This window comes from Chiloscyllium plagiosum, unplaced genomic scaffold (assembly GCF_037043375.1).
Source record: "Chiloscyllium plagiosum isolate Xiang-an unplaced genomic scaffold, Cpla_swu_hap1 HiC_scaffold_37, whole genome shotgun sequence".
Taxonomy (NCBI): Eukaryota; Metazoa; Chordata; class Chondrichthyes; order Orectolobiformes; family Hemiscylliidae; genus Chiloscyllium; species Chiloscyllium plagiosum.
Window position 1 is genome coordinate 39,415,220 of NW_028270175.1, and position 22,666 is coordinate 39,437,885.

A 22,666-nucleotide genomic window follows, 5' to 3' on the forward strand; every position below is an offset into this window, starting at 1 on the left:
GTGGAGAGATGGTGCCCATTGGCACACCTCTGCGACTGGTGGGCACCACAGGAACTGCACTGCATCATCACCACCCCCCCAAAATGGTATATCGATGCAAATTTCTTCACGTTCTTTTCGAATGTGTTTTCTTTTCTAAGTATTCTGTTGGCTGGCTCCAGTAATCTGAAGAAGGGCTTATGCCCGAAACGTCGATTCTCCTGTTCCCTGGATGCTGCCTGACCTGCTGCGCTTCTCCAGCAACACATTTTCAGCTCCGGTAATCTGCCCTTTCAGCTCCATCCTGACCTGTGACCTCTCGCGCTGCTCTGTGGCTCTCAGACTTAGTGTTACCTTTTCCTTTGCAGCTTGTTTGGTCTGCTCATCCATCCACTCGGTTTGCTTCAGACTCTGCTCGAATGCGGCCTTAATTTCTGAAATCATCTCTTCCGCCTGAGGAACAACACAACAACTGAATCCATTGCTCCGTCCCACACAGGAGACAATACAATGCAGAGGATAATCTGCCTGCCATGCTGCCTTGTTTCCTGGATTTGAAAGGCTTGCCACAATGAGTGTTGAGGAGGAAATGGTCTACATCCAAATGCAATACTTTCTAAACATTTACTTTTGTCCTTAAACTCTCCTCTCTTTTCTGACTACAGCTGAACGGGTTGTAGAATTGTCATAGACACCCTACTGTGCAGATAGAGTCCATTCTGCCCATTGAGTCTGCACCAACCCTCCAAAGCACTTCTTACCCAAACCAACTCCATCCCCATAACCTCACATTTCCCATGGCTAAGCCTCATACCTACACAATCCTGGACAGTACAGGGCAATTTAGCATTGCCGATCAACTTTACCTGCACCTCTTTGAATTGTGGGAGAAAACCCATGCAAACATAGGAAGACTGTGCAAACTCCACACAGACACTCGCCTGAGGCTGGAATCAAACCTGTGTCCCTAGTGCTGTGAGACAGTATTGCTAACCACTGAGCCACCATGCCTCATCAGACGTGATGCATTCTGCAAAAAGTAACTCCCCAAAGCCTTGTCCACCATCTACAAGGCACAAGTCAGGAGTGTGATGGAATATTCTCTGGATGGGTTCAGCTCCAACAACATTCAAGAAGCTTGACACCATCCAGGACAAAGCAGCCCGTTTGATTGGCACCACATCCACAAACATCCCCTCCTTCCACCGTCTGTGTATGGTGCCTAACTTCAACATCTCTCCCAGAGTTTAACAAAGCAACTTTATCACTTCACATAAGTAGAATTCAGTATACAAGAACAAATGCCCCCCAACCAGGCTTGCTCTGATGTCCAACAAATTGTGGCTGATTCTTGGCCATAACTCTGCTTCCCACTTGCAGCCTTTACCTCTGATAGTTTAGAGACCAAAATTCTGTCTGTCTCAGCCTTTTAACAATAAGGCATCCACAACCCTCTGTGTCCTTGTTATAGACACTATTATTCCAAATCTATCACAATTATTGCGTAAAATGTCTTACAACGGTCTGGTCTACTCAGGAATACCAGAGGATTAAGACAAACACTGTTTGAACTTGAGACCATATTTTTAAAGAGAGAAGTGTTAATAGAATAGAATCCCCACGATGTGGAATCAGGTCATTCGGCTCAACAAGTCCACACCGACCTTCCAAAGATCACCCTACCCAGACCCATCCTCCTACCTTATCTCTGTAACCCTGCATTTCCCATGGCTAACACACCTAACCTACACATCCCTGAACAGCATGGATAATTTAGCATGGCCAATCCACCTAACCTGCACATCTTTGGACTGTGGGAGGAAATCGGAGCACCCGGAGGAAACCCACGCAGACACGGGGAGAATGTGCAAACTCCACACAGAGTCACCCGAGACTGGAAATCAAACTTGGGTCCCTGGTGCTGTGAGGCAGCAGTGCTAACCACTGGGCCACCGTGCTGCCCCTTGGGGGCTTTGTGATAAACAAAGTAAACGTTGAGATACAACTTAAGAGTGGGGTTTTGTTGTCGCACGTTATTGTAGCTTTTCTCTGAAACCTGGGTAAAGGGTATACACAGCTGCAGTGTATTTGATTTTGTAGATGTCCACATGCCACGAAGAGAAGATTTGCCTCAGTCTGACCCTCTCTTCAGTAAGTGATTGCTGATTGAAGAACATAGGGCAGTAAGCCCGACAGCACACACCTCCTTTAGCACAGAGCTCAGGGAGAGGGGTCAGCACTGCTCAAGAGAAAGCTCTGCTTTGTGTGACTCTAGTGCTCAGACACGCTATAGGTGAATGGCCTTTCTCTCAGGCCTCATTCTAAGAGCTCAGTCAGATGGAAATTTCAAACAAATACAGAGAATGCTGGAGAAACTCAGCAGGTCTGGCAGCATCTGTGGCGAGAGAGTCAGTTAGTGTTTCGAGTCTGGTATGACTTCTTCAAAAGAGTTATGTGACTCAAAATGAACACAGACATGGAACGCAGAATAGTACATCACAGTACAGGCCCTTCGGCCCATGATGTTGTGCCCAGTATTTATCTTAATCTAAGATCAACCTCACTTACACACTCAATTTACTGCCGTCCATGTGCTTGTCCAGCAGTCACTTAAATGTCCCTAATGTCTCTGACTCTACCACCGCTGGCAGTGCATTCCATGCACCCAGCACTCTCTGCATAAAGAACCTACCTCTGACCCACCTCTCCCCTATACCTTCCTCCAATCACCTTAAAATTATGACACCTCATGACAGCCAATTCTGCCCTGGGAGAAAACTCTCTGGCTTTCTGCTCTATCTATGCCTCTCATTACCTTGTACACCTATATCAAGTCACCTCTCTTCCTTCTTCTCTCCAGTGTGAAAAGCCCTAGCTCACTTAACCTCTCTTCAAAAGACAAGCCCTCTAATCCAGGCATCTACATCCTTCCTATAATGAGGCAACCAGAACTGGATGCAATATTCCAAGTGTGGTCTAACCAGAGTTTTACAGAGCTGCAGCAAGCCTGCCGCTCTTAAACTCAATCCCTCTGTTAATGAAAGCCAAAACATCATATGCCTTCTTAACAATCCTATCAACTTGGGTGGCAACTTTGAGGGATCTGTGTATGTGGGCCCCTAGGTCCTGCTGTTCCTCCACACTGACAAGAATCCTGTCTTTAACTCTGTATTCAGCATTCAAATTCAACCTTCCAAAATGATCAAAGGATTCTGGGTAATCCAAGATGGAGGACAGGAAACATTTCTGGCTGTAACAGGCTGCTCCTTTTTGAGGTATTTTAGGTGTTGGAGGTGATTTCCTCGAATTCCAGGAGCAGTGGTTACTGTTTTATATTGCATTGTTTTGGAACTTTGGAGAAAAAAAAGGCAAAACAACGGCACTTTTAAAAGGGAGAGAGACTCACAAAGGCAGCACATGATCAGGTCAGTGCAGGAGAGAGAGAGAGAGAGAGAGAGAAAAACCCACACCGCTAACTGACACAGCAGTGAAACTGCGCAGTTACTGCCTTTGCTGCTGAATTCATGTGTCGCTGGACATCGGAGTGCGTCCAAGAAAATTAATGAACTGTGAAATTTACAGCTAATCTTGGAGGAATCTGTTTGGGAAAGGTCACAGCACAGAAATAGATAAGTGAATAGTCTTAAGTACAGCCTTGCTGTACATCTACAATAGTGAGTAGAGTTGGTTCTTTCTTGATTATATGTCTTCTTTGAGATGTGTCTCTAGATTAAACTTAAAAATATAAGCCATAAGCATTAAGTTAGCCTGGAGCAGTACTTGGAAGAGGAATAAGATGGTGCTATTTTCTGAGTTTGTAGATTGAAAGAAGCAAAAATAGCCTTTAGTAGAGTAATATGCTCTTCTTGTCGGATGTGGGAGTTCAGGGAGAGTTTACGTGTTACTGAGGATTATGTCTGCAATTAATGCCGTTGGTTGCGAATCCTATCAGATTGAATGGAACAGTTGGAGAGACAGTTAGAGGTAATGAGGAATTTACAAGAGCAGGGGGGTGAGTTGGAAGGCAGTTATAGGAAGGGAGAAGAGCCACAGGTACAGTCAAATAAAGGTACCCATGAAAGGTAAGACAGGTAGGCAGATAGTGCAGGGGTCTTCTGTAGCTATCCCCATTTCAAACAATTATGCTGTTTTAGAAAATGTAGGAGGTGATGGATTCTCAGGGGAACGTAGCACGAACAGCCAGGTTTCTGGTATTGAGACTGGCTCTAATGCAATGAGGGGTACGTTGGGTTCCAAGAGATCAATGGTGTTAGGGGACTCTCCAGTCCGAGGTACAGACAGACGTTTCTGTGGCTAGCAGCGAGAAATCAGAATGGTGTGTTGCTTCCCTGGTGCCAGGATCAAGGATGTCTCAGAGAGGGTGCAGAATGTTCTCAAGGAGGAGAGGGGCCAGCAGGAGGTCATTGTCCACATTGGAACCAACGACATAAAAAGGGTAAAGGAAGAGATTCTGAAGGGAGAATATAGGAAGTTAGGGAGGAATTTAAAAAGGAGGTCCTCAAGAGTGGTAATATCTGGATTACTCCCAGAGCTACGAGTTAGTGAGGGCAGGAATAGGAGGATCGAGCAGATGAATGCATGGCTGAGGAGCTGGTGTATAGGAGAAGGATTCACATTTTTCAATCACTGGAATCTCTTTTGGGGTAGAAGTGACCTGTACAATTAAGGACGGATTGCACCTAAATTGGAAGGGGACTAATATACTGGCAAGGTGATTTGCTGAAGCTGCTCAGGAAGATTTAAACTCATAAGGTGGGGGGAGGGGGGAGGGGGAGCTATGGTGAGGAAAGGGATCAATCTAAGATTGGTAGAGTTGAGAAAAGAAATGAATCAAACAGTCAGGGCAGGCAGGGACAAAGCAGAGAAAAGGTAGGACTGATAAATTAAACTGTATTTATTTCAATGCAAGGGGCCTAACAGGGAAGGCAGATGAACTCAGGGTATGGTTAGGAACATGGGACTGTGATATCATAGCGATTACAGAAACATGGCTCAGGGATGGGCAGGACTGGCTGCTGAATGTTCCAGGATACAAATGCTACAGGAAGGATAGAAAGGGAGGCAAAAGAGGAGGAGAGTTGCGTTTTTGATAAGGGATAGCATTACAGCTGTGCTGAGGGAGGATATTCCCAGAAATACATCCAGGGAAATTTTTTTGGGTGAAACTGAGAAATAAGATAGGGATGATCACCTTATTGGGATTGTATTATAGACCCCTTAATAGTCAGCAGGGAATTGAGAAACAAATTTGTAAGGAGATCTCAGCTATCTGTAAGAATAATAGGACGGTTATGGTAGGGGATTTTAACTTTCCAAACATAGACAGGGACTGATAAAGGTTTAGATGGAGAGGAATTTGTTATGCATGTACAAGAACATTTTCTGATTCAGTATGTGGATGTACCTCCTAGAGAAGGTGCAAACCTTGACCTACTCTTGGGAAATAAGAGACCTTGGAGTGCAGGTTCATAGCTCCTTGAAAATGGAGTCGCAGGTAGATAGGATAGTGAAGTGGGCATTTGGTATGCTTTCCTTTATTGGTCAGAGTATTGTGTATAGGAGTTGGGAGGTCATGTTGCAGCTGTACAGGACATTGGATAGGCCACTTTTGGAATATTGCATGCAATTCTGGTCTCCTTCCTATCGGAAAGATGTTGTGAAACTTGAAAGGGTTCAGAAAAGATTTACAAGGATGTTGCCAGGGTTGGAGGATTTGAGCTACAGGGAGAGGCTGAACAGGCTGGAGTTGTTTTCCCTGGAGCATCGGAGGCTGAGGGGTGACCTTATAGAGGTTTACAAAATTATGAGGGGCATGGATAGGGTAAATAGGCAAAGTCTTTTCCCTGGGTTGGGGGAGTTCAGAACTAGAGAGCATAGATTTAGGGTGAGAGGGGAAATGATATAAAAGAGACCTGAAGAGCAATTTTTTTTCATGCAGAGGGTGGTACGTGTATGGAATGACCTGCCAGAGGAAGTGGTGGAGGCTGGTACAATTGCAACATTTAAAAGGCATCTGGATGGGTATATGAATAGGAAGGGTTTGGAGGGATATGGGCCGGGTGCTGGCAGGTGGGACTAGATTGGGTTGGGATATCTGGTCAGCACGGACGAGTTGGACCGAAGGGTCTGTTTCTGTGCTGTACACCTCTATTACTATGACTTCACATTTATCCAGGTTGAACTCTATCTGCAACTTCTCAGCCCAGCTCTACATTCTGTCAAGGACTGTAGCCTGCAACAGTCCTTGACAGTATCTACAACACCACTGACTTTTGTATCATTAAACTTACTAACTGACTCTTTCACCTCTTCATCCAAGTCATTTATAGAAGCTACAAAGAGCAGAGGCCCAAGAACAGATCCCTACGGCACACCACTGGTCACCGATCTCCAGGCAGAATACATCTACTACCACTCACTGTCTTCTTTCGGCCAGCCAATTCTGTATCCACTCAGCCACATTTCCCTATATCTCATACCTCCTATCCTTCTGAATGAGCCTACCCTGGGGAACCTTATCAAATGCCTTATCCATATACACCACATCCACTGCTTGACCTTCATCAACTTGTTTCGTCACATCCTCAAAAAAACTCAATAAGGCTTGTGAGGCATGACCTCACAAAGCCATGAGTGTGGTGCTGGAAAAGTACAGCAAGACAGGCAGCATCCAAGGAGCAGGAAAATCGATGTTTTGGGCAAAAGCCCTTCATCATGTCGACTCCTGAAACGTCGATTCTCCTGCTCCTCGGATGCTGCCTGACCTGCTGTGCTTTTCCAGCACCACAATCTTGACTCTAATCTGCAGTGCTCACTTTTGCCTCACAAAGCCATGCTGACTATCTTTAATCAAAATATGTTTTTCCAAATCGTCATAAATCCTTTCTCTCAGAATCCTTCCAGTACCTTGCTTACCACAGATGTAAGACTGGCTGGTCTGTAATTCCCAGGGATTTCCTTATTCCCTTTTTTGAACAGCGGAACAACATTCGCTTCCCTCCAAACATTTGGTACTACTCCTTTAATAAAATAGTTAACTCATCCTCCCTCCACAGATGCTACCAGACTTGCTGTGTTTCTCCAGCATTCTTGATGTTTTTTGAAGCGTTTAAATGTTTCATGGGATTTAAGGAAATGGTTATGTTTGGCTCTGCTGTGACTTTGTGAAAGTTTCTATTTCCATTCAGTGAAAGTGAATAATACACTGAGCAGAGGGTGGGGCTGGGTGTACTTGAGGGAATGATGTGCATGTACACTCAGATTGAGGGAGAAGCAGAATGAACTAACGATGAGGTAAACTGATGGTCATTCAGTGCGTTTACGCTGTCAAAGTTGGCAAAACTCCAGATGCAGTTTCCTCGATATCGTTGTGAGCACAGCTTTAAATGAAAAGTAAACTCTGAATTAAATCTACACTCAGAACTGTTCGCAGGCTCTTGGTGATCAGAATAAGCTGCTCTCGACTTACGATCTGCTTGCTGTCCTCTGCAAATGTTGCTTTGACAAATAGAGCTCCGAGCGAAAACCCGAGGGTACCATCCGTGTCGCTGACACACGTCTTCCATCGAGTGTCACATGTCTGGAGGAGAGGAGACACAGTGAGAGGTCAAGGTTACAGCAGGTCAAGAAGATGAACACAGAGAGAGACACAGAGAGAGAGAGTGTCTGTCAGAAGCTAATTGTTGGGTCCTGCCTGGGACTGAGACGGATTGGAGCACTTTTCCAGGCTTTGATCCCAGACAGACACTGCGTTCCCCCAGACTGTATTGGCATTCCCAGTGCTTTTGTTGTCTGGTACCAGAGTCAATCCAGTTTCACCGTTTCAAAACCAAAAAACACCTTGGAATTCTATCACCTGTAATTGTACGAGCAAGAAGTTATGCCTGTAACTGAATTACATCCAGAGAGTATTTGTGGTTTGACTAAACTGAGACTGAATATGCACAAACACCTTTTTGTTCGGATGATGGTCGTGGGAGGTTGAAGCAGAAGGGGTTTGTAACACGCCCCCTCCAGTTCTCTGCCAGCACCTTGTGCTGTCACCCTCAAATCTACACACAGTGACGCCCCCCACCCCCCCCAGGACCAAACCCCTGCCTCAGAGTAGCAGCCCCTAGCTACCAGAATCAGATCTCCTTTCCTGATTGGCTTCGGGCCTTTCTTCAATGAGATCCTGATTTTTCACCAAATGCAACACAAGAAGCTTAGCTCTTCAGGCGTCTGTGCACCACGGTCTGGACTGAGACTGTTTAAACTCAGTAGATACCACGTACAAAATGGCTGGATTGAAATTGTGACACCAAAGTAGATCGCGATCAGCTTTAGTAATCCTGCACACTTTAGAGGAAGTTTTTCTTCTGGCTTTATTGTTCTAGCAGTGATCTATTCTCTTAACACGCCATCCTGTCACACACAGACAACTTCAGAATCCTGGAGGAACTTTCACTGTAGTCATAAATCAGGACATATTACAGTCAATGTTGTCATTCCATTGCCTAATATTGTTTCAAGGTAGGTGGATAGTATTGATTTGAATGCTGCAAAAAACTCATAGAATTCCTACAGTGTGGAAACAGGCCCTTCGGCCCAACAAGTCCATATTGATCCCCCAAAGAGTAACCCACCCAGACCCATTCCCCTAACTAATGCACCTATCCTACACATCCCTGAATGCTACAGGCGATTTAGCATGGCCAATTCATCTGCACATCTTTGGACTGTGGGAGGAAACCGGAGCACCCGGAGGAAACCCACACAGACACGGGGAGAATGTGCAAACTCCACACAGACAGTCGCCTGAGGGTGGAATTAAGCCTGGCTCCCTAGTGCTGTGAGGCAGCAGTGCTAACCACTGAGCCAGTGTGCCACTCCAAATAAAATCAGCAAGTTGGAATTGCTGCTGAGATTGAGTTCTTTATTTGAATATATTTTCCAATCTCAATGGGGCAGCATTGAGGAAGCATTTCAGACTGTAAAACACAATCAGTCCGGGCTCCCTTTCCTTTTCATCTCCCCCACACCGCCCTCCCCCCCCCAAAAAAAGTGATGAAAACAGGAATGGGACAAAATAATGAAGACTGAAAGGCTCAGTTATAGTGAAAATAAAAGCAGTAAGCACTATAGGAACTGCATCCGTCCTGAAGAAAAATATCGGACTTGAAATGTTAAATGTGCTTCTCTCTGTTGACAGATGCTGCCAGACCGGCTGAGTTTCTTCAGCACCTGCAGTATTTTGCTTTTATTTGAGATGTCAGAGCAACAGTGAATGTTACAGCTGTGGATGGATGCCTCAATGGGCAAACTCTTTCTGAAGTCACTATCCATCTGGACAGGAAAGGGCACAGCAAGTCACCATAGTCTTACTGGACCATGAGGCTGCTCTCTTATCAGAGAGAGGCGCCTGGTGAGGGTTTAACCTGAGGCTCGCCACACCTCCAGGTGAGGGGAGAGGTCGAGAAGGAGAGTCCTTCATGGTAACCTCAGCTGGTTCGGGAATTGAACCCACATTGTTGGTATCACAGTGCTTTGCAAGTCAACCAACCAGCCAACGGGGGGGAGGGAGAGGAATTTGTTGCCCTGGCCTTGGGCTGTGTGGCTTGCTCGGCCATTTCAGAGGTAAATTAAAACTCAACTGTATTAGTGACAGCCTGGACTCACGTGTAGGCCCGATCGGGTGAGGACAGCAGATCTCCTTCCCTGAAAGGTATTCGTGAAGCAGATGATTTTGTTTTTACATCAATCATTGATAAGAAGCCTCCAAATTTTAAGTTCTATTAGCGGTGCTGGGATTTCAAACCATGCCCCAGAGGATTAGCCTGGGGCCTCTAGATCATTAATTCAGTGACATTACCACGATATCACAACCTCCCCTGTTTTTGAAGCTTTTAGATTTTGAGTGTGAAATGTTTAGGGAGAAAGCCCAATTAAACTCAAGCTTAGACCTGAAGGAAGACACAAAGTTTGAACCCATGGATTCAAACACGAAAAGAAACAAAAGGTCCACATGCTGGTGTTGCTAAGTGACCAGATTCAAAGTCTATTCTCATAGAATCCCTCCATTTGGCCCATCGAATCTATACCAACCCTGCAAAGAGCACTCCACGCACCACCCCATAAATACAGCATTTCCCATGACTAATCCCGCTAACCTACAGACCCCTGGACCACTATGGCATGGCCAATCCACCCTAACCTGCACAACTTTGGACTGTGGGAGGAAACCAGAGCATCCAGAGGAAACCCACGCAGACACAGGGAGAATGTGCAAACTCCACACAGACAGTCGCCTGAGGCTGGAATCGAACCTGGGTCCCTGGTGCTGTGAGCCACCACGTCACCTCTCATCCAGTTAGTTTTCCCTCTGAATTTATATTCTTGTACAATGCCATCGAGAATGAGCAAAAATGAAAAGCTTAAAAAAAATGTAGCTTCAGCAATACTCAAAGCAAAAACTATTGTCCTCCTTTGCCCTTGATTTAAATTAACAATTTTCAGAGAAAGCAGAATTAATGTTTCGGGCCCAGTGGCCTTTCTTCAGAACTTTTCCAGCAATTCCTGTTTTTGTTTCTGATTTCCAGCATCCACAGTGCTTTGTTTTGTTTTCAGAGTTTAATCTGCTGCTCAGGTCCCACAGCAGCAGTTACTGATCTTTGACACACGAGCGCGTACACTCCCCAGGGGAAGTTGGAGTTTGACGTGGTGACAGATGATGAAACGCTGGCAGCAAGAAAATTGAAAAAGAAACAACGTCAAATGACTCAACAGCTCTGGCTACAAAGCACTCAACTTCTGTTTGGAGAAATTGGTTCAAATTGTTTGCGGCAAGAAAATTATCTTTAAAAATAAGTTTTTGAATCACGATCTTAAGTTCGTCTCTGCTGGCTTAGCAAGTCAGGGGGAACAGCATTGGTGAAACCAGCCAGATGTTTTGGAAAAAGGCATCTGGATGCGTATATGAATAGGAAGGGTTAGAGGGGTAGGGACCAAATGCTAGCAAATGGGACTAGATTAATGTAGGATATCTGGTCGGTATGGACGAGTTGCGAAGGGTCTGTTTCCCTGCTGTACGTCTCTATGATTCAATGTTATATTTTATTCTTGTCCCTTCTTTAAAAGTTTTAATTTATTTGTGGGATATGGGTGTCACTGGCTGAGCCAGCATTTGTTGCTCATCCCTAATTGCCCTTGAGAAGGTGGAGGTGAGTTGCTTTCTTGAACTGCCGCATGTGGCAGGTTGACCCACAATGTCCTTAGGGAGGGAATTCCAGGATTTTGACCCAGCGACAGGGAAGGAACAGGGATATATTTCCAAGTTAGGATGATGAGTGGCTTGGAGGGGAACTTGAAGGTGATGGTGTTCCCATGTATGTGCTGCCCTTGTCCTTCTGGATGGAGGATGTCATGGGTTTGGAAGGGGCTGTCTGAGGATCTTTGGTGAATTTCTGCAGGGCATCTTGTAGATAGTACACACTGCTGTTACTCGGTGTCAGTGGTGGAGGGAGTGAATCTTTGTGGATGTGGTGCCAATCAAGCGAGCTGCTTTGTCCTGGATGGTGTCAAGCTTCTTGACTGCTGTTGGGGCTGCCCCCATCCAGGCAGGTGAGGAGTATTCCATCACCCTCCTGAGTTGTGCCTTGTAGCTGGTGAACAGGCTTTAAGCAGTCATGCGGTGAGTTACTCATTTGTCAGTCTTCTTGGGGCAGGGAGCAACTACTATAGAAGGGATGTTGAGTTGGGGGGTGGGGGGGGGGCACAGAGGAGGTTGGCTGGGTTTTGACATTTAGTAATATCACTCTGAGACGCCCAATGCAGGAAAGGCTGGTGCTCAGTACCTTTCTCCTTGTCTGACCAACTTGACTTGGCTGCTGAGGTGGAGAGAGAGAGAGAGAGAGAGAGCGCGCGCGAGAGTGAGAGGTTTAAAGTCCAATATGACTCATCCAATTTGTTTGCTATGACTGCACCAGTCAGTGCAGTTGGCTGTTAATTGAATGGTTGGTGGTTCAAGACTACCCAGGGCTGGAGCTTTCACTGTTTAGGGAGGGTCAGTGGTTAGCACTGCTGCCTCACAGCGCAGAGGACCCAGGTTCGATTCCAGCCTCAGGTAAATATCTGTGTGGAGTCTGCACTTTCTCCCTGTGTCTGCATGGGTTTTTTCTCACAGTTCAAAGATGTGCAAGTTAGGTGGATTGACTATGGAAAATTGTGCATAGTGTCCAGGGATGTGTAGGTTGATTAGCCATGAGAAATGCAGGGTACAGGTATAGGGTGGGATGCTGGTTGGACAGTTGGTGAAGATTCGATGGGTCAAGGGGCCTCTTTCTACACTTTAGGAAATTCCACCATGACTTGACCTCACACCCTGCTTCCTGCTGTAAACTCTGATGCTTTCTCCACAGGGACTGTCAGACCTGCTGAGTTTCTCCAGCCCATGTTGACTTTATTCCATCATCCACAATATTTTGCTTCTATGTTTCTGTTGAATTAAATAATAATACAAAAAGGGCAGTAACACAGATGGGGAAGCTGAATAAACTAATGACGGTGGAAGGATGGCAGAGATACAGTGATGGACAAACGATGGAAGCATGATCACGTGGAGCATAAAGACCAGCATAGATACCTTGGGCTGAATGGCCTGCTGGCATAGATGAATTGGTGGGAGATGAAGAAGGGATACGTTTGGATTTTGACTCAGGGTGCACCTGGGTCAATGTGACCACTAGGTGGAGCACTGTGCATGCAGAGAGTGCTGTTTTAAAGCTTGCATCCCTCAGCCAAGTGCAGTGTCTCATAACACAATGTCACAAAGTCACTACCCAAGAAAGAAACACAGAAATAAATTTCAGGAATGATTCTAGGGAGAAAATATAAAGTGTTGGTGTTAACATTTGGTGTTAAAGAAGGAAAGTTACATCAATATTCTCTCTCCAGTATTTACAATTTGAAAATTGCAAAATATTGTTCTAAAATGTGAAAGTTTAATCCTGTTTGGGAGTCACAATATATTTTACACAAAGCTACTTCAGTCAGCGTGGATAGCAGAAAGCCACTGTATATTTGAAGTGTTACACCACTTCCTTTAAATTTAAGACTGAGATGAGGAGGAATTTCTTCTGTCAGAGTTGAGGGTCTTGTCACAGAGAGCTTTAGGGGAACAGTCCTCATGTATATTTAAGCCTTGGATAGACAGAGTCTTGATCAGTCAGGGAATCGAGGGTTATGGGCAGGAATGCAGGCATGAGGAATGTCGGATCAGCCATTGAATGGTGGAGCAGGCTCGAGGGGCCGAATGGCCTACTCCTGTTCCTATTCCTTATGGGCTAAATCATACATACCTTATTTGGAGAGGTTTCAATTACCGTCAAAAGCTAGCACTAGGTCATGATGCAGATAGATCCTGGCAACCATATCTAATGGCGGTGCTTGTCTCTTGTGTTGGAAACGCAAATTCCTTTCTCTCAAAGGGCAAAGAAGCTAAATAATGCCCACCTCAGTTGTGGTCAGTGTGGCCTGCTTGTCATATCCAAGGAAACTGCTGGCAATTGGTTCCATTCACACAGTGCAGACCCATCATGTGCTGGGCTCGCTATTGACCCTAGTGAAACACTGAGTTTGAATTTGACAACGACTTTAAGAATTTATCAAGAGGCTGGCATTATGCTGGGCAGCACGGTGGCTCAGTGGCTAGCACTGCTACCTCACAGCTCCACCGGGTTCAACTCCACCCTCGGGCAACTTTCTCTGGGAGTTTCCATCTTCTCCCTGTGTCGGGGTGGGTTTCCTCCCAAAGTTGGATTGGCCATGCTAAATTGCCCACAGTGTCTAGAGATGTGCAGGCTAGGTGGATTGGCCATGACTGATCTTGCTGCAGTCTCATTTCTGTTTGTTCCCCATAATCCCGGACTCCCTTGTCTCCCAAAAAGCTGTCTCACTCAACCTTGAAGACAATCAATCACCCAGATCTCTCAGAGTCATAGAATACAGACTTCAGACCAACTCGTCCAACCGAGTTAGTCTGCCAAACTGAACTAGTCCCACCCGCCTGTGTTCGACCCACATCCCTCTAAACGTTTCCTATTCATGTACCTGTCCAAATGTGTCACTGTACCTAAATCTACCACTTCCTCTGGCAGTTCATTCCACGTACAAACCACCCTCTGCGTGGAAAAAGTTGCCCCTCAGGTCCCTTTAAAACCTTTCTCCCCTCACCTTAAAAATATACTCCCTAGTTTTAAACTTCCCTACCCTAGAGAAAAGACCTTTGCTATTCACTTTACCTATGCCCCTCATGATTTTATAAACCTCTATTAGGTCACCCCTCAACCTCCTACACTCTAGTGAAAAAGTCCCAGCCAATCCTTATAACTCAAACCCTCCATTCCCAGCAACATCCTGGTCAATGTTTTTGAACCCCTCTCCAATTTAATAATATCTTTCTTACAGCAGGGCCAGAGCTGTACACAGTACTCCAAAAGTGGCCTCACCAACATCCTGTACCACTGCAACATGACGTCCTAACTCCTATACTCAATGAAGTTGGGGCAATGACGCCGAGCATGCTAAATGGTTTCTTAACTACTTGTGATGCAACTTTCAAGAAACTATGTACCTGAACCCCTTGGTGTCTCTGTTTGACAACACCACCCTATTAACTGCATTAGTCCTGCCCTTGTTCATTTTGCCAAAATGGAACACATCGTATTTATCTATCTGTCACTCCTTGGTCCATTGGCCCAATTGATCAAGATGCCTTTGTAATCTGAGATAACCTTGTGCAGTGTCCTGTACCACCAAGTTTCTGGCATAGAGAATGCTACAGACTCAAGAAAAAAATCTTTTCCTCCTCTCTAAAAGGCATGACCTCTTCTTCTAAAACCAATCCCCTAGTTCTAGTCTACAAGAGGAACATCCTCCCAACATCAATCAGGTCCAGTTCCCTTAGGATTTTATCTGATTTAATAAGATCACTTCTTCTGAACTGCAATGGATACAGGCCAAGTCTCTTTCAGTATGGGCCGGGTGCTGGTAGGTGGGACTAGATTGGGTTGGGACATCTGGTCGGCATGGACATGTTGGACTGAAGGGTTTGTTTCCATGCTGTATATCTCTACGACTATACCACAAACAGTAGACGCTTCACCCCAGGAATCAGTCCAGTGAACCTTCTTTTAATTATTTCTAACACAGTTAGGTCTTTCTTTTTAAGATGAGGTCCAGACCTTGTACACAGTGTTCCAGATGTGGTCTCACCAGATGTTGTTCGGAATCATGGAGAGATTCCCACTCTATTTTTCGGATTTGGAACAATTACTTTCATTTTGCACAAATCAACCAAGTTGCAACTGCTGGCCTGAGGGAGATCACTGGGTACGACACTGGAATCTGGATAATCGGGGCTTGTAATCGAGTAAGGGAGATGAAAGAGCCTGAACCATTCAAACGGTGCAGAGCCTGACAGGATAAATAGTGCGTCTTTCACAATGATTCGACTGTCTTTGCTCAGCCACTCCCTCCGACCATTCTAATGTTGGCAAGGATTGCAGGAGCTGGAATCAAAACGCTGCACGCATATCACCAGAGAAGCCAAAGCATCTAAAGACTTGAATGTCTTGCTGAAACTCAGTAATCTGGTTTTTATTTTGTAAAAGCTATATATTCATTTGATCAGATTTTTATGAAGTGGTGTTGGCTGGTGACAGGCAGGATTGAATGATTATTTATGAGCATGGACACAAAGTGAATACCACATGTCAGGCTGCCTCAGCTTCCTGACCCTGTGTTGTTACAGAAGCGTTATCCATGTGTCTTTAATTCACAGGGCAGAGGTCATCACGTCAGCAGGATCTGATAGTAGGAGAGGCTGGTTCCTGTGATTTCAGACTTCTCCTCCAAATAATTACCGCATGTTATTTCATTCTCGCTTTCAAGTTAAGGCTGAGTCGTGCTCTCTGCAATTAACCCTCTGATACGGCCTGCAAATTATTTTTAATTGCTTATTGCAACTGTGCAGGCAGGCTGCATTAACCCCTCACCTGCTGAACATACAAGGAACAAATCTGAATTTGAAAAGTCTTACATCTGAAATTTGAGCTGATAATTAAGTGCTGGTTTTGGGAGCCCCTGTGAAAAGGTTTGAGATATGGGGATGGACCAACCTTGCTCTGATCGCCAGTGGGACTTTTGCTCTTCCTGGGATATGGGTATGGCTGGCTACCATCCCCAATTGCCCTTGAACTGCTGTTCAATTTCAGAGTCTGTGGGTCTGCAGTCACATGGACAAGGATGGCAGATTTTCTTCCTGATTAGTGAACCAAACCCAATGGGATTTTACGACCATAATAGTCGCCACGGTTGCCATCACCAAGTCTTCATTGTATTCAAATTCCATCAGCAGCTGTAGTGGGATTTGAACCATGCCCATAGAGCATTGCCACGTGACAGAACCACAATGCCAGCTTCTCAAACCTAAATCCCGGAACTCACACCACATCCGATCAGTGGCAGCCCATTAACAATGGCCATTCCTATTAAGGCCAGCCCCTTGCTCCCAACAGCATCCAACCAGAGGACTGGCAGCTCAGCAGCACCACCAGAACCAGTGGCCGCTGCAGGAGTTGCACCTGGAAGAATGAGAGTGAGCTATTGTAGAGGTTTAAAAAATCATGAGGGGCACAGGTAGGGTGAACAGCAAGGTTATTTTCCCTAGGGTGAGGGAGTTCAAAAGTTGGGAGGCATATCTTTAAGGTGAGAGGAGTTGATCTAAAAAGGACATGAGGGGCAATGTTTTACATAGAGAGTGGTTTATGTGTGGAATGAACTGCCAGAGCAAGTGGTAGATGCGGGTACAGCTACAGTGTTTAAAAGACATTTGGATAATTTCATGAATAGGAAAGATTTGGAAGGATATGTGCTAAACACAGTCAGGTGGGATGAGTTTAGTTTGGGATGGTTATTTCCGTGCTGCATAACTCCATGACTCTAATTCCTGAGCCTCATGGAATGAGATAAGATGTTAGGGACAAATTAATGGATATTGGATTAGAAAACATGATCAATACAGGGAGCTAGTAACCACTGGGGTGAATTGCATGGAGTGGGGCTAAATGAAATAAAGCTTTCACTGAAGTTATCTTCTGTGCAGTCACTCATTAACATTCCTCCAAAAGCACCTTCCAAACTCACAGCCCTTTTCTATCTAGAAGGACAAGGGCAGCAGATGCATGGGAACACCATCCCCTGCAGGTTCCCCTCCAAACTACTCACCATCCTGACTTGGAAATATATCACTCTTCCTTCAGTGTTGCCAGGTCAAAATCCTGGAACTTCCTAACAGCATGGTACCTACAGCCCCAGGACCGCAGCGGTTAAAATACACAGCTAACTACCACATTCTCAGGGGCCTCTTGGGATGAGCAACACCAGACAGTGACACCTGAATGAATTTCTGAAGAAATTGGTGTATGCCCTGTTTCCATATGTTGACTCCATGTGGTGGTGTGACACATAGGTGCAGTGGCAACTTGCACTGTTATATATTCAAGCTATGGATAGTAATGGTTGAGACTGCAATACTCCTTCCACACGGGCGAGCAGGAATCTCTCCCACTCTTAAACGTGCTGCCTGTGTTGTGTGTACGAAGGATTGATAATCTTCCTGTTTGGCTGTAATCTGAATACACCTTTCTCAGGCATCAAGTCATGGAAGGGGACTTGAACCCAGAGCTTTTGACTGAGAGAGAGAGAGAGAGACAAGATCAGGGGTGAACATAGTTTGTCTTTATTGACGGCTAGTTTGAGATTTTGTTGAGGGCTACTTTTTAAATTTTGGGGGCTACTTTTTCATTCTCACAGTGATGAGGTCATGTAGTGACGTCTTTTGTATTTATATTGACACATATTTGGAGTCACACACAAGGATTAGAATCATTTCGCAGCCCCCTCAATAATCATCTGCTCTCCTATAATCTTAAAGTCATAACACAAGGAAGGCAGTAAATCCTAGACACCATAGTTTTTAAATTGGTACCAGATAACAGACCTAAATTAACAGGAGTCTTTTTCTAAAATATCTGATGCATGTCTACATATGAAAATCCATAACACTAAAAACGCCTTCCACACACCAGAACAGTCACTGCTCATGTATTGGCACCACAAGCTGGGATAATTTAACAAGACAGTTACAACTATATTTACTACATCTCAGATCTCACACTCAGATTTGAATTTAAGAATTGACAAGGCATTCATTATAGTTAGACTCACTACATCCAAGTATAGTGATTCCTGAATTTATGCAGTCCTAAACTAGAGATTCCATTTTCAAGGAATTAAATATCTTGGATCCCAGTTAGCAGAGTAACTATATTTTCTGACAGGTTTAAAACTGTTCTCATTGCTCCAACCCTCCCTCCACAACATTTGCAGCATCCCTCGCCCACCCCCAGACTTTTTGTAACCCTCCTTACCCTTTCCCAAACCCTTCCTCCTCTTATCCCTGCCCTCTTCTGGCTGGTGCCCCCTTTTGAGCCCTGGCAGCAGGGTTTTACCCTGCACTCGATTAAGGGACCCCCCACCTCAACCCCGATCTGCACCTGCTGTTCGCTCAGAGAGCAAGTGGAGAATGGAGCATGGCTCTGGTAGGTCCTAACACGTCTGTGGGAATTCTTTCACTGCTTGGTAACAAGGTCCCTAAATCTATTGGAAATATCAGCAGCAGCAAACAAACCACCTGAGTTGAAACTTCCAGAAAGTTGTTGGTCAGGCAACTATCTAAAACACCGAGGTAAAAACAATGACTGCAGATGCTGGAAACCAGATTCTGGATCAGTGGTGCTGGAAGAGCACAGCAATTCAAGCAGCATCCGATGAGCAGCGAAATCGACGTTTCCGGCAAAAGCCCTTCATCAGGAACAGACTGCTTTTAGACATCTCAAGGTCCTCACTACTCTGTCCTTCACCAGTACAAAGGCTCATTGTCCAATATTCAAGAATCTGTTAATTTTCCATCACTCTTTTTATGTTAATGTTGAAGATTCATGTAGGGAGTCAAAAATAAGAATTTCGACACTTCCTATGCACATTAAATAAAAGATAATCACAGAAATTGCTGTGGCTTCATTCCCTTACATCACTTTCATAGCAAGATATAACTAGCATTCTGTTTGAATAAAGCATGCAGCTTAAGTAGGGTTGATAAGATTTTATGAAACAGACTTCAAACTAACATGGGACAGTACTGGGAAAGCCTTGATGCTTGTACTGGACAGAGTAGTGAAGGTCTTCAGGAGTTTACAACCAGCTGCCTTTTAGATAGCTGCCTGCCTAACAAACCTCTGCAAGTTTCTAGTTAGATGGTTGCTTGCTGCCACTAATGTTTTTATGCCTAAACTGGGTATAAAATGTGTGATCAAACTCGGAAGCTTCTTTTGAACTATCACTGCTCAAACCCCACAGCTCAAGGTGAATGTCAAACTATCAGGATCAAGGTCCTCTCATTGAGCTTCATTGACTCAGTTCATCCATAAGGACGTAAAGATAAACAGGAATGGATCCAAATGTCTCCTGGATTGAACCAAATGTGGAATGACTCGGATCTATTCATTACAATTTTAAACAGTCACTTATGCGATTATTACTGGACAGCCATTTGTAAGACATTACGCTGTGTTCTGTCTATGATTTGCATTAAACAAAAGTACTGGAAAAGTTTGCTTTTCCCTCAATCCATCCCGCAGCAATATGCACATATCTATCAATTTTCATTACCTGAAAAAAGTGAATCCAGGGCAGTTAGGGATGGACATTAGGCATTGGTCTTGCCGATGATGCCCACATCCCCAGGATGAGAAAATGATTCCCATCTTGAAAACTCTCCAGCATCCATAATCCCCTGGGATAAGGAGTTTACAACCATTTTGTGTGAAGTTCTCCTCATCTCAGCTCAAAATGGCTGCCCCCTTATCCTGAGACTGTGGCCCCCATCTCAGCCCGGTGGGATATATCCTTCCCAGCACCTACCCTCTATCAAGTCCTGTGAGAATTTCAGGAATTACAAGAGGTCAGCTCTCATTCTTCTAAATCTGACGGAAGGTAGGTCTGCTCACCATCTCACTGACCGAGGGACTTTGAAAGTCTTTCACTCACCTTTTTCATTCCCGACATGGCCATTATGAGTTTCTCCTCAGCTTCCTGGAAGCGATGATCCAGATTGTAGGCAGTTTTCTTCACAACGTTCCATATCATGTAGTTGTTGAGAATGCTGGAAGCAGCAACATAAGAAACACCTTCAGTGCTTCAATGACACAAACTGAGATCGGAGCAAGGCGCAGCTGGGAGCACAGTAAAAGGGCTACTCGGTTGATTGGTGGTCAGGGTGACACAGGGGAGGACATGCCAACATCATGGTGGGCATCAATCTCCCAGTGGCATCAGAATGCAGGTTGGCAGCCACCAGAATGGTTGCAGATAGATCTGCATGCAGCTCCCAAGCTCTGTCCCATCCTCCAATCACCATCCTGGAGCAGGTCCCATTCCTCCTGCAGGTTTAATGGCCAACCAAGCTTCTCAAGGGCCAGGTGAAGGTAGTGAACTGACATTGTCCAGCTGACCTGCTGATGCCTAGAAGAGGAGTTTGTGGGAGTGGGTTTTTTATACTAGGAGGTGGCCTCCATTGGCAGGCTGGAGTTTTTGGGAGGGGTTGGGTAGGGAGCATGGTATGGGGGTAAAGGTTCAGCTACAGAACACCAGGGTGACTCGACAATGCCAGCCTGCCCTCTCTCTCTGTGTAAGCAGTGTGCTGCATCATAAGAGACAGTCCCCTTTGGATCTGACATTAAACTGAGAGGCAATGGTACAAGTGGAGGTTCTAGATGCCAGGGCAACACTGATTCTGGTGGGCGAGTGCTTTAACCAGTACCTCCATTGGTATACCCTCACTCCTACATAGGAACAGGAATAGGCCATTCAGCCCCTTAAGCCTGTTCCAACATTCAAGAAGATCATGGCTGATCTGCAGCCTAACTCCACATATCTGTCTTTGACCTAATCCCCTATATAATTCAGCTTCGGAAAAATTTCACTCTTTTGGATTTACAGTCAACAACTGATTCAGCATCCACTGCTGTTTGTGGAAGAGAGCTCTAAATCTCCACCATCTTTTGTGTATAGAAGTGCTTCCTGACATCTCTCCTGAACACTCTGGCCCTAATTCTCAGACTATGCCCCTTAGAATCCCCAACCAGTGGAAATAGTTTATCTTTATCTCCCCTGTGGTTTTCTTTCCATGTCTTGAAGACTTCAATCAGATCACCCCTTAACCTCCTAAATGCTACAGAATAGAGGTCTAATTTGATAATCGCTCCTTAGAAACCTTAAGTCCAGGTGCTGCTGATGGGAGCCTGAATGAGACAAAATGGTGGCCACCTTTGCCTCACTTTGAGGTAATTCACAGTTGGTGAAGTTATACGAGACTTTCCTAGAGGACTTGACAGATGCTTTATAAATGTGCTACTTTCACAATTTTTGAGATGGAAATTCTCGAGGTTTGTGGGTCTTTGTTAGTGCAAGCCCAGTTGCAAACAATATAAAGGCTTGATTTGCCCCTTTGTGATGGTCTGGTCCCTTTAAGTTGACCCGAAATGGGTATCTCTCAGGCAGGGCACAAAGAGCGAGATCTAATGTCAGTGTCAACTTTCTATGACATACCCGTCACGAGATAACAAAATGACAGAAAGACAACAAGAGATGGATTCTGACCATTTATCGGTGGAGTTTATAAGGTCAGAGACCTTCTGTAGATATTCCTTTGCGTATACAACCACAGGCTCAGAGTCATTCAACTCGACTGGATAGAAGATGGCAGAAAGCAATGGCAGCCAATCAATAACAGGAGCTAACGCCTGGAAAAAAGCAAAGAGAATCTTACTACAGGAAAGTAGGGCACAGGGAGAAGACAAAAATGTTCTAGACTGAGTAAGTAGTGTAAACATTGGACTCTGAAATCAGAAACGGCACCATGAATGAGCAGGACACTAATATTTATCAGTTAGTAAGTGAGTTGTGCTAAAGGACGATTCAAAACCCAAAGGAATTAAACTCTCCACTCAGTAGCTATTTCAGAAGCAAATTCTTTCTAAACTTCACCTGGTGGCACGTTCCAGTTGAGACTGTGTGGAAGTGGTTGGATATGGAGGTTGGGGGAGGGAAAATATTTGTCCCTTTCACTTCGAGAGGGTCAGACTATAGCTCAAGAAGAAGCATCATCTGGGTTTTATTGTTTTTCAGAATATTTTTGTTATTTTTTCAATAGGATCCAGGAGGATTGAAAGACGAGATGGAATTAAGCAGCTGAAAATTTCCTTGTTTGTCATATCTCTAACACTGACTGTGTGCAGACTCGATCATTGTAATCAAATGCTAGCTGCATGTGGCTAATTGAATTTCTTTTGACTTAAATAAATGGATTCATGGATACTGTTGTGAGCTTGAACCATTTTGTGCATCTGCTGGTAAAATGGGAAGGGGAAGATCAGAATATGTTCTTTGATCACTGGACACACTGAATTATTGTGGGGTCTGTTTGTGAAGTCAATGGAAATGCGAAGCACATTTTCATGTATTGACCATACGGAGCTTTCCACTTACAATGAGAACATGTGGGTCAAAC

The 22,666-nt window shown here is 44.9% G+C and overlaps 1 protein-coding gene across 3 annotated transcripts in view; it reads right to left on the reverse strand.

Annotated features, from left to right (window-relative positions):
* The window catches only part of LOC122540197 (endothelin-converting enzyme 1-like), a 334,937-nt gene that overhangs the window by 35,547 nt on the left and 276,724 nt on the right, over positions 1–22,666 (reverse strand). For all 3 annotated transcript variants that reach the window (XM_043675566.2, XM_043675567.2, XM_043675564.2), the window contains 4 exons: positions 21,757–21,899; positions 20,146–20,260; positions 7,469–7,579; positions 334–432 (listed from right to left, as the gene is read on the reverse strand). In XM_043675566.2, the coding sequence (XP_043531501.2) occupies positions 334–432; positions 7,469–7,579; positions 20,146–20,260; positions 21,757–21,899 (468 nt within the window). The remainder of the gene's footprint in view (positions 1–333; positions 433–7,468; positions 7,580–20,145; positions 20,261–21,756; positions 21,900–22,666) is intronic.